This window comes from Alexandromys fortis, unplaced genomic scaffold (assembly GCF_014885135.2).
Source record: "Alexandromys fortis isolate MF-2015 unplaced genomic scaffold, M_Fortis_MF-2015_v1.1 scaffold_73, whole genome shotgun sequence".
In the NCBI taxonomy this organism is placed as follows: domain Eukaryota; kingdom Metazoa; phylum Chordata; class Mammalia; order Rodentia; family Cricetidae; genus Alexandromys; species Alexandromys fortis.
In genome coordinates this window covers 8,961,439-8,973,987 of record NW_026067959.1, presented here as the reverse complement: position 1 = coordinate 8,973,987, position 12,549 = coordinate 8,961,439, and the positions used below count along the sequence as shown (strand labels likewise).

At 42.0% G+C, this 12,549-nt stretch overlaps 1 protein-coding gene across 2 annotated transcripts in view; it reads left to right on the top strand.

Moving 5' to 3' along the window:
* The first annotated feature begins 89 nt into the window (after positions 1 to 89).
* Positions 90 to 12,549, top strand: part of Znf131 (zinc finger protein 131) — a 30,234-nt gene continuing 17,774 nt past the window's right edge. Inside the window, exons 1-4 of one of the 2 annotated variants that reach the window (XM_050152796.1) lie at positions 90 to 237; positions 442 to 580; positions 2,139 to 2,240; positions 11,928 to 12,072. In XM_050152796.1, coding sequence (XP_050008753.1) covers positions 457 to 580; positions 2,139 to 2,240; positions 11,928 to 12,072 — 371 coding nt within the window. In that variant the 5' untranslated portion in view covers positions 90 to 237; positions 442 to 456. Of the gene's footprint in view, positions 238 to 441; positions 581 to 2,138; positions 2,241 to 11,927; positions 12,073 to 12,549 lie in introns of those variants that run through there. The other variant, XM_050152797.1, reaches the window with a different exon arrangement.

The following is a 12,549-nucleotide window of genomic DNA, read 5'->3' as shown; positions in this document are numbered from 1 at the left end:
GGGGGGAGAGGAGGGAGGGCGCCGGAGGGAGAGGCGACCCAGGAGTCGTTGTGGGCCGCGGGCCGGACCGGGGCTGGGGCTGCGGGAGCCCGGGCCGGGCGGAAGTCTTGGCGGGCCGTTGGGAGGTCGCCGTGGCTGTTCGGTGTCCTCCCTGGCCGGACTTGGCGCGCCCGGGCGCCCGGAGCCTCCGGCACCGTGCCCACCCCGCTCCAGCTCGCGTCTCCAGACTCCAATTAGGTCAGGCTCGGAGTCCCGCGGCCGCGGCTCCGGCCCGCGACGCGCGGCGGCCGCTCGGCTCGCCTTTCTTCTTCCCCAGCCTTGCTGTCGGCCTCCCCCTCCCCCTTCTTCCCCCGTTCCTGGGTTTTGTTTTGTTTTCGGCTGTAGGGGTTTTTGTGTCAGCCCGAGCTCATGGGTGTACATTATCATGCTCCTCTTTTGTAGAGCACCCCGACGGCCATGGAGGCTGAAGAGACGATGGAATGCCTTCAGGAGTTTCCTGAACATCATAAAATGATCTTGGACCGGTTGAATGAACAACGGGAGCAGGACCGGTTTACAGACATCACCCTGATTGTCGACGGTGGGTAGGGGAGTGGGCAGAGGAGAAAATTGGAGCTTTAGTTCCCTCTCCCTGCCCGCCTTTTTTACCCACCCTCTCCGGGCTCTCTTCCAAAGTCGTGGAGGGTTTGCATCGGAACCAGGAGGGCGCTTGTCAGTGTTGCTCACGTAGACCATGCTGCAGGAAGCTGGTTGGCCACTGTTAATTTTAATTTAGTCTGAGGTGCATCGCATTTTTAACTTATTGCAACCTGTTCAAGTTTTCTCATTGCCCTCTCGAGCGTAAGATAAAGGCCTCTAAGAGTGAGAAAATACCTCAGACTATTTGGTAACAAAACAGGGAGGCTGTCTCAACGTTTTGTTAATAAGCTTCCTCTTAGCAAGCCGCTTGGAGAGTCCAACTCAGGAATCATTTGGGAAATTTTCATCCTAGTTTTCCAAAATGGTGTGGGAAGGAGAATGAAGAGAGACACTGGCTACACTCATCCTCACCTCACTTTGGGCTACTCCAAAATTAGTTGGGGTCTTTACCAGTCTTCCATGTACAGGCAAATCCAGGTTGGAATTCTTTTGTATTTAGTGAAAATGGGCTTCCAAGACAAGCTGTTCCTTAATAGGAGTTTGTAGGTGTGTTGTGCCTACAGATACGGTAGGCATATCGAAACATTTCCCATACCAGACACATGTAGCTTTGTACCTTTTTTCCTTTTGGGGATGCAGTTTCTCTCTGTAACAGCCCTGGCTGTCCTGAAACTTGCTCTGTAGACCTGGCTAAACTCCAACTCACAAGAGATCCTTCTGCCTCTGCCTACCTCCAGAGTGCTGGGATTAAAGGTTTATGCCACCACTGCTGGGCCTGTAGTGTTTAGATATAGATATAGATATCTTCCTAAATGATATATAGACTGCTGGGTTGTTATATTTAGCAGGTTTTTAAAATTTATTTTATGCGTATGAGTGTTTGGGCTCCGCACGTGTACATACGCAGCACATGCCTGACTGGTGGTCACTTCCCTTGGAACTGGACTTGCAAACAGTTTTGAGCTGCCATGCGGGTGCTGGGAATTGAGCCAGGGTCCTCTGGAAGAGAAGCTTGGTTCTCTTAACTACTGAGTCATTTTTTTAGCCAGTATTTCACAGTTTCAGCTTAAATATACCTTGTTACTTAATTGAATGTAACAAAGTGCTAGAAGACATTCTTCGTAAACTGGCTTAAGTCTTTGAAGCTACAAATTTAGCTTCATGTCTAATTAAAATTAAAAATTCCCAAGATAAATAACAGTTATATTATGCGGAGAGGTCTCCTTTATACATTTTGTGGGTTGTTTTTTTTTTGGTGGGTGGGGGGCCGTTATTTGAGACAGGGTTTCTCTGTGTAGCTTTTGGTGCCTGTCCTGAAACTAGCTCTTGTAGACCAGGCTGGCCTCGAACTCACAGAGATCCACTTGCCTCTGCCTACTGAGTGTTGGGATTAAAGACATGCGCCACCACCGCCCAGCCACATTTTGTAGTTTTAACTTTGATTTTGATGTCAGTGTATGATTTCTTTTTCTCCCCCCACCCTAACCCCTCTACCTTAGGACACCATTTTAAGGCCCACAAGGCTGTTTTGGCTGCTTGCAGTAAGTTCTTCTACAAATTCTTTCAGGAGTTTACTCAAGAACCTTTGGTTGAAATAGAAGGTAAGTGGCATTTCCCACACGGTGCTTAATAGAAATAACTGGTTGATTTAGCAGGATATCCTGGGAACTAAATAGCAGTGGTTGTTGGTAGACAGCTGTGTACACCATCCATTGGGAATTCTTTCAGTAAAGCATTTGAATAAGTGGTAGGTACTGGTAGAGTCTGGCTTGTTGCTAAAACCAGGGTGCACTGTTGTTTTCAGAGTATGCATAAATGGAGACTGTTAATATGGGCAATATTGCTTTAGCCTGTGTTTAGGAACGATTATGATTTCAGAGAGGAGTTGATTATACTAGGCAAAGGTTATCAAGAAAATTGTGTGTATGTGTATAGGTAATGTGTGTGTGTGAGTATGTGTGTATGTATGTATTGGGTACTCCTGTGCCTACACACAGCCTAGGTCTAAGGCCAACATCTAGTGTCTTACTGGTGGCTGTCCACTTTACTCCTTGAGGCAGGGTGTGAGACCCAGAGGTCTAGTCTAAGCCTGTCTCCACCTTCCCAGTGCTCTACTTAAAAGCAGATGGCTGCGACATCCTGTGGGTTGGTGTACAGGTTAAATGGTTTCTCGGGGGCTGAACTCCAGTCCTCTTGCTTGCACAGCAAGCACTTTAGTCAGCGAGCCACCTCCCTCAACAACTAACTTTTTTTTTTAATTTTTCAAGACAGTTTCTCTAGCTTTGGAGTCTGTCCTGGACTCACTCTGTAGACCAGGCTGGCCTCCAACTCACAGAGATCCTCCTGTCTCTGCCTCCTGAATGCTGGGATTAAAGGTATGCCCACCACTGCCTGGACACCTAACATTTTAAACCCTGGCTCAGATTAGAATTGTTGCTAATTGAGAAAGCAGCACCGGAGAAAGGATCTTGGCAGTTTTCTTTTCTCTCAGTACCTCTGACCTATCCTGTATCTATTATAGTGTGGTACACATAAGCCTTAAATACTTAAGTTGCAAATAGGAAAAAAAAAAGGAAAATACTTGTTTTAAAAAATAAATTTTCTTTAATCCCAGCACTTGGGAGGCAGAGGCAGGCGGATCTCTGGGAGTTCAAGGCCAGCCTGGTCTAAAAGAGCTAGTTCTGGGATGGGCACCAAAGCTACAGAGAAACCCTGTCTTGAAAAACCAAAAAAAAGGAAAGAAATAAAATAAATTTTATCGATTATCATTTTAACCCTTAACTCTGAGATTGCTCTATTTTCTCCCAGGGTCACCTGGCTGTAAAGAAAGTCCTGGGCACATAATTAGAACATGAGTTTTGGTCTTGGTTTTACTGTTTATTACATCATGCTCTTGAATGATGTTTTTTTTTTTTTTTCTTTCCCTCGAGACAGAGTTTCTTTGTAGCTTTGGAGCCTGTCCCGTAACTCTCTCTGTAGACCAGGCTGGCCTCCAATTTACAGAGATCCACCTGTCTCTGTCTCCCGAGTGCTGGAATTAAAGGCATTTTGCCACCACCACCCAGCGTGTAGCTTCTTTTTTTTTTTTTAGGCTATAAAACACATAAAGTAGTTTGAATCATGTCCTGGACATTTGGTGTAAGAGTGGGTGCTGTCATCCTCTAGAAAATGCTTTTGTTGGAATTTGCTTTGAGGATGCAGTCAACCTGCTGGGTTCAGACACAGTTGAGGCTATGCATCCAATCTAAATTAGTTTCAAAATCTCCATAGTCCTGCCAAGGTGCTAATCCCAGTTGAAATCCCATCCCTAGGGAGACAGGCAAGATGATTGGAAACTGGAGGTCACCAGGAGAAATATTAGGATCTCAAACACATGAACATCTTTGTGTGGCTGTCAGAGTACCTGACTTGGAATTACAGCTTATTTTACATGTTGCTGAGAAAANTATATATATATATATACACACCCCTTTTATATTACCTTGCTTGGTTCTCTAGAAATTTCTTGGAGTGTATTTTTCTGCTTATACCTCATTGCTCAGCTATGGGATTTGGGCTTTGCTTAAGTCTAAACTGGAATATTTGGGAAGAAAAATACACCCTTAAGATTGAGTGCTGTTTGGTTTCACGGTCTGGTCAGCTCTTTGCCGAGTCCTGTGTCTCCTCTGGGAGTTTAGTTGTAGACAGATGGTGGGTGTGCTTGTGCTGGCTCGTCTCCTGGGTCTAGACTTCCCATCCTGCAGCGTGAGCAGGCTTGGGCTTTCCTGATAAAATTACCTTTGACAAGAACTGCAGCTGTGTCATTCCCCACCGCCACCTTGATGACGTGGAATAAAAACTGTTGCCCCTGAAGCCAGTTACACACCATTTCAGCTTTGTGACTTGTCCTTCAGCCATCTGTAATCTTCAGAAGACAGGTAGTCCCTAATTCAGAAAGGAGACTGATTTTCTCAGTCTATTTTTTATCTGCTTCTGAAACTACAGATCTAAAGTATTTGATTTCTCTTCTGGCAATTCTGTCATGTCCAGAAAATTTATTCCCAATGAAAGACAAGACAGACAAGGACCTATTAAACATTAAAAACCATAGGTTTTTGTTTGATTGTTTTTAAAGACCAGCTCCTGCCGTCATAAACACTATATAGACAAGACTGGCTGCTCAGATTAAAGGCGTTGCCACCATACCCAGCCAGAAATTATTCTGAATGTGAATTTATTTTGGTTTTCGATAGATAGATAGATAGATAGATAGATAGATAGATAGATAGATAGATAGATAGATAGATAGATTTTGGTTTTCTTTAGATAGGTAGATAGATAGACAGACAGACAGACAGATGATAGATATTTGGTTTTTCGAGATAGCATTTTTCTGTTTAACAGCCCTAACTGTCCTGGAACTAGTTCTTGTAGACCAGGCTGGCCTCACAGAGATCCGCCTGCCTCTGCCTCCCGAGTGCTGGGATCAAAGGCGTGCGCCACCACCGCCAGGCGATAAATTATCTTAAAAGAAATATTTTTTAAAAAATATTTCCACTATGAGAGGAGTAAGGGATTGGTAAGAAATGTTTTAGTCCTAAAATACCAGATTGTATTTTTCACAAACCTGTCTGCCGCCTCTTCACTTATGTGGCAGGTGTTGCCAGCTTGATTTACATTAGCAAATTATTAAAGTCATTGGTTTGCTCCTGGGAGAGTTCTGGACTGGTTACATCAAGCAAACAAACCCTGAAGTGCATATATTAAGAGAGATAGATTAAATAAATAAATAACATTCCTAGGTTTGAGGCTAAAGATCGGAGAACCGTACTTGAAGTTCTCACGACTGATGATTCTGATTAATCCAGATTAGGAATGGGGCTGGAGAAAGAACTCAGCAAGGGTAATACAGGACAGACAAAACTCTAGAAACAGTAAACATTCCAGTTTCTCTTTTAAGGTCCCCTTCAACAGTTTTTTCTAACTTTGATCAAATTTCGTTTTTTATGAATGTTAGTGGCTTGGTTGTTAAGTGAGAAAAGTATCTGTTGGCCATTTTTCAGGAGGACCGTGTCCAAGTTATTTTGTGGCTCTTGATAGCTTCTCTTTCCTTCCTTCCTTCCTTCCTTCCTTCCTTCCTTCCTTCCTTCCTTCCTTCCTTCCTTCCTTCCTTTCTTTCTTTCTTTCTTTCTTTCTTTCTTCTTTGTAGACTTCCCTTTGTAGACCAAACTGGCCTCAAACTCACACAGGCTGGCCTCCCTCTGTTTCCTAAGTACTGGGATTAAAGGCGTGTGCCACTGCTGCCCGGTTTGGTGGCTTCTTTTTCTAAAAGGATTTATTTTATTATATTTCTATTTTGTGTATATGAGTATTTTGCTGTGTGTGTTTTTGTTGGGTATATGTGTGCCCACAGAATCCAGAAGAGGTATCAGAGCTCCTGAAACTGAAATTACAGACAGTTGTGAGCTGCCGGCGGTGCTGGGAATCAAGGCAGGCGCTCTTTAGAGCAGGTGGAACTCTAACAACCGAGTCATCCTCCAGCCCTCTTGCCGGCTTTAACCTGCGTGTACCATGTGGAGTTTTCTACAGACAGATGGCCAGCCCCTTCGGTTCTCTTTAGTAAAGCAGATCTTAATATAGTTTGGTGCAGTTTCTCTCGCTCGCTTTCTTTCATGGAATCCTACTAGGCTGGCCTAACATCGGAGTGCTAGGATTACGTGTGTTCACCACCAGGTCCAGTTTATTTAAGATTCTTACTGGTATTAAATTTTTGTACTTAAAATAGTGCAAATACCTAATATATAAGTACCTACAAGGGTTCATGAAACCTCTCTGATAAAATCCAATAATGAAGTTCAAGTTAAAAAGCTAAGAATGTAGCTCAGTAGTAGAACACTTTCCTAGCATGTTCATACAAAGCCCTGGATTTAATCTGCATCAACTTCCACCCCCAAATCTGTGGCAGAAAAAAATTCCAAGATATTTAAATTGGGAGAAAGAGTGATTCACATGGAGGATGTTGATTTATGAAAGTGATAATGTAAACCTGGAGTTAATAAGACCAGGGTGTTCGGACTTCTAAGCAACAAGAAAAAATTGTCTTTTTCCGTGGACCCAGGAATCATACTACTTAGGTTTGCTCCTACTTTTTAAACATTTAATTAATATTTCTTTCTTCTTTTTCTTTTTTTTTTTTTTTGTTTGTTTTTTTAAGACAGGGTTTCTCTGTCGCTCTGGCTGTCCTAGAACTAGCTCTTGTAGACCAGGCTGACCTCAAACTCTCAGAGATCCGCCTTCTTCTGCCTCCCAGTGCTGGGATTAAAGGCATGCGCCGCCACCACCACCCAGCTAATATTTCTTAGGCATGAAGATTCAGTAAATGATACCATGCCTGGTGTATGATGAGCAGTATCGATGCTTGATTTTAAAAAGCAGTATCTAATTTTACTGTAGGACTGTTTAAACATTGTATTAGAAAGAACGTTTGTACTTTCAAACATCTAGTCAAATTTCTTAAAAGATAGCATAGCCTTTCCCTTAGCAAAGCAAAATTGAGGTGATGAAAATTAAATTAGGGAACCAAAGCTTTTGATGAATCCATATTTTTAGTTTCCTTACTTAGTATCACATAACTCAGTGTATATTTCGTCTTAAAGTATTTTTCAATATTCAAGTTACTTTCAGACACTTTGAAGACAAGTCAAAATGAGTTCTAAAGTTCTGTCTTGCCCCAGATCAGTTTCTGGAAGAGCTGGGCCTAAGATGTAAAATTTTGACTCTCCTGAATGATATCCCCCAATTTCTAAAAAGATTTATTTTCGTTTTAAAATTACATGGTGTGTGTGTGTGTGCATGTGTTTCCAGAGGCAGCAAGTCGAGCTGGAGCCACAAACAATTGCGAGCCACTTGACATGGGTGCTAGGAACCAAGCTCAGTCCTCTGCAAGAGCAGTAAACACTTAACTGCTGAAACAGTTTTCCAGACCCAATCACTTTCCTTTATATACATAAAGATTCCTGTTCTGAATACTTACAGTTGCCTTTAGATATATAAGGTAAATGGAACAAACATAACAATGTTTTGTGAGCAACAGTTGTATACTTTTTGCAGTGTAGACTTGGACATTTCTTGGTCTGGAATTCTATTAAAAGTTTTTCTTTGCTCCTTTATTTTTTTAAAAATATTTATTTATTATGTATACAACATTCTACCTCCTTGTATGTCCACACGCCAGAGGGTGCCAGATCTCATTACAGATGGTTGTGAGCCACCATGTGGTTGCTGGGAATTGAACTCAGGACCTCTGGAAGAACAGCTGGTGCTCTTAACCACTGAGCCATCTCTCCAGCCCCTTCTTTGCTCCTTTAAATAGCCTTCTTTGTGCTGGAGAGATGGCTCAGCCGTTAAAGGCTAGGCTCACAACCATAAATATAAATAGCCTTCTTTTTTTTTCTTTTCTTTTTTTTTTTTTTTTTTTGGATTTTCGAGACAGGGTTTCTCCGTAGCTTTTGGTTCTTGTCCTGGAACTAGCTCTTGTAGACCAGGCTGGCCTCGAACTCACAGAGATCTGCCTGCCTCTGCCTCCCGAGTGCTGGGATTAAAGGCATGCACCACCGCTGCCCGGCTTAAATAGCCTTCTTACACTCAACTTTTTTGTTTGTTTTTCAAGACAGGGTTTCTCTGTATAACAACCCTAGTCATCTTGGATCTTATTCTGTAGACCTGGCTGGCATCAAGATCTGACTGCCTCTGTCTCCTGAGTGCTGGGTTTAAAGGTGTAAGCCATGACACCCAGCTGAAATAGTCTTTTAAAATTGTTTCTTGAACTAGGCTAGCCTCTAACTTCAGAGAGATCCTCCTGCCTTTGGATTGAAGGTGTGTGCCAGCATACTTGAACTAGACACTTAGTTTCAAATTTAACTTTAGCATTTTTTTGTGGTATGTACCTGTGTTTTGGAAATCTCTGTTAGATGCTCTTGAGGTACAGATCAAAAGTTTTCTCTCAAATAGGTTACAATGAAGAGAGTTTTATAAACTAAATTACTAGGGCAGTTGCAGGCTTGAGCCTGTGGGAAATACTGAAGGTTTTGTTCCTAACTCATAAAGAAACAGCATAAAGGACCTCCTGTGGAGATTGAATTAGTTACCAAAATACCTTTGAACAGAGGAAATTCTAGGATCAGTTGGCTTTAACTTGTGACCTCAGTCAAACATTTGAAGAACTCTTGCCATGTTTAGACTCAAACGCATCGAATAAGGGGCTAAGGGGCTGGAGAGAGAGTTCTGCAGTTAAACGCACATAACTGCACCTTAGAGACTCTGAGTTTCATTCCCAACACCCATGTCTGATGGCTTACAACTGTCTATACCTCCAGTTCCAGGGGGATCTGATACCCTTCTTAGGTCTCTGCAGACAACTATGTGTATATAAACATAGACAAGTGTAGATAAAAATAAATGTTTAAAAATTTCAAACACTTCCAACTTTGTTTTATTTTTTGAGACAGGGTTTCTCAGAGATACACCTGCCTCTGCCTCCCAAGTGCTGGGATTAAAGGTGTGCACCACCACTGTTTGGCAAACACTTCCAGATTTACTTGAGACCAGTATGACTCTGATGACCATATCAAGAAAAATAATTTAAAAAGAAAACTGTAGGCCAATATCTATTATGATATAAAAATTCTCAGTAAAATATTAGGAAAGTAGCCAAGCATTGTGGCTGGCACCTGTCAATTCTCTTACTTGGAGGTTGAAGCAGGAGGGTTGTCACATGTTCAAGGCTAACTATAGAGTGGGACCCTATTTTTCAAAAAAGTTTAGGGAAATGGCTCAGCAAGTAAAAAACAACTTGTAAGGAAAGCTGAAGATCTGAATTTGATCCCTGGAACCCACCAGATGTGGTAGCAAGCATCTGTAACCTCAGCACTGAGTGAGGTAACTGAGAATAATGGGCCAGCTAGCCTGAGGTTACCAGCACAGCAGCAGAAACAAAGGAATAGCCACTTAAACAAGGTGGAAGAACAGCCTCAAAACCTGTCCTCTGATCGCTGAACTTGTGTACTCTCACTCTGCATACACATAAACTAGGATCCTAAATCCAGCATCATAGTAATTGAAAGATGATTTATCAAGATCAAATGAGATTTGTTCCTGTGATACAAAGATAGTTCTGTGCAAAAATGAGCATGGCACACCATACTGACTGGTTATATCTTCCCAATAGAATGGGCAACGCATTTCACGAATGTGACCTTAACATCATGGGCGACAGAAGAAGTAGACATAGTAAAGGAAACAGAACACAACCGGTGGAATGGGAGAAAATGTTTGCAAACCAAGTATTTATCTGAAAGAAACTGAGAGAACTCAGAATAACATTTAAAACTTCGTTATTTAAAAACAGAGTAAGAACTTACGTAGAAACTTCTCCAAGAAAGAAAACAAATGACTCTCATGTAAATGAGAAAAGTTCCATCTGTGTCATTACTGGCCAGACAAGTATGTATTTAGCAAGGATCACTGCATTTTTGAAGAAGGTGTCAGGGAAGTAGAAGACGGGGTGATGAGAGAAGTGAGTGTGGCCACTGTGAAAGATGGAAGCTTAAAGTAGAAACGCCATATGTGTTGAAGAGCTTTCCGGGGAGGAGAGTTGCCTTGGCTCAGGTCCAGAGGTTGTAGTAAGGCAGAGCACCTTGACCCAGTGCAGTGCTGAAGCAGACGCCTACAGCCACTCTCTTGGCGGTTTGTAAGTGAGGAAAGACCTTCCTCCAACCAGCCCTTCTTTAAAGTCCAGTTTAAAGAAGTGTGCATTTATGAGCCCTTGCTATGCAATGTAACTAAAACTTTGTTGGCACATAAATGTTCCTGTCCATGTTTGAGTTTAAAAAAATTTCAAGCTGGGCACTGGTGGTGCATGCCTTTAATCCCAGCACTTGGGAGGCAGAGGCAGACAGAGTTCCAGGACAGGCTCCAAAGCTACAGAGAAACCTTGTCTCGAAAAACAACAACAAAAAAGAATTCAAACAGTTGAAGTTGCACAAAGTCTGCAGGGTGGATAGAATAACTAAGGCCCGTCTCTTTAGTAGTCCATTCAGCTTTGAATAAGCATTCTCAGGATCCAGTCTGAGGAACATGCCACCAGCTGGGGGCCAGGCTGCTAACACACGAGCTTTCATCTTTTAGCCACATCACATATAAACCAGTAGTTCCACATCTGAGCATCCATGCAAAAAAATTGGCATCAGGATCTTCAGGAAGTTGTGCTCCTCGGCCAGCAAGATGGTTCAGTGAACAGCAGATAGAATGCAGGCCTGACAACCCTAGTTCAATTCTTTTTTTTTTTTTTTTACCCTAGTTCAATTCTTGAAACCCACCTTTGACCTCCCCAGGCACACTGTGACACGTCTACATGTTCAAATACCACACATACATAGAATAGTTGTAATAAAATTTAGAAATTATTTTTTATTTTTTTATTATGTATATAGTGTTCTGCCTGTGTGTGTGCCTGCACGACAGACAAGAGGGCACCAGATCTCATTACACATGGTTGTGAGCCACCATGTTGTGGTTGCTGGGAAGTGAACTCAAAACCTCTGAGCCCTCTCTCCAGCCCTTACAATTTCTTTAATTGTTTGTCTACATTCTTTTTAGGACCATTCATAGTAGCTAACATGTGGAGATGACCTAAATGTTCATCAGCAGAACACGGAATGAATGTTCTAATGAATAAAGGGAATTTTTATATACACAAAATAGGATACTGGTCAGCCTTTAAAAATTCTGCTGTATGCAACATGAATAAACCTTGAAAAAATGTTAAATTAAGACAGTTAAAGAAAGATAAATGATAAAATATCTATTTAAATAACTTTCTGAAATGGTCAAACTCATAATTGAGGGGTGGGGGTTGGACAGGTGGCTCAGCAGCTAAAAGAGTATTGCTTTTCCAAAGACCCAAGTTCAATTTCCAGCTCCTCCATCAGGTGACTCACAACCACTTGTTACTCTAGCTTCAGGGAGCCATTGTTTCTGGTTTACACAGACACATAATTTAAATAAAGTAAACCTTAAAAAGTAAGTGGCGGTGGCTGGAGTGGGCTCCTCAGGCCTGGAAGGGGGAGCATGAGATCTTACTTGGTAAGTAGGCTATTAATTGTGATGATGAGGATTGTGGAATGTGACTAGGATATTAATTGTGATAAGGAAATGACAAATACTTATCAAATCCCATGTGCTTTCCTCTTTACTGTGCATTCTGCAGTTTGAGTTGCCGTGAACTAAGTGTACTGTGCATCTTTTTACAGGGGTCAGTAAAATGGCTTTTCGTCACTTGATTGAGTTCACGTACACAGCAAAACTAATGATACAAGGAGAAGAGGAAGCTAATGATGTGTGGAAAGCAGCAGAGTTTCTACAGATGCTGGAAGCTATTAAAGCCCTTGAAGTCCGGTAATGGTTACTTCTTCAGAAATGCTAACTGATAGTCAAGACTGTACTGTGTCATAGCATTAAGTAGTGATGTTCTGAAACTAGGAAAATTTTGGATATTGATTATGCCTTCCATTTGCATTGATTTCTCAAGTAAAAACTCATTAAAATAAGATTAAAATAGCATGCCTGAGTCAGGTGTGGTCGCACACACCTTTAATCCCAGGACTCAGGAAACAGAAGCAGGCAGGTCTCTGGAGTTTGAGGCCAGCCTGGTCTACAGAATTGAGTTCCAGTACAGCCAAAGATACATAGAGAAACCCTGTCTCGAAAAACCAAAAAATTAAAATAAAAAGTAAAATAGCATGTCTAGGCAGGTTTTCAGGGTGGTCTCTGGACCCTCTTTAGCTGGATTTGATTGATAATTATTAGTACTGGGAATATTAATAAAAATCAGTAGGCTAGATGAGGGTAAGTCATGGCTTACCTATTGGTAAT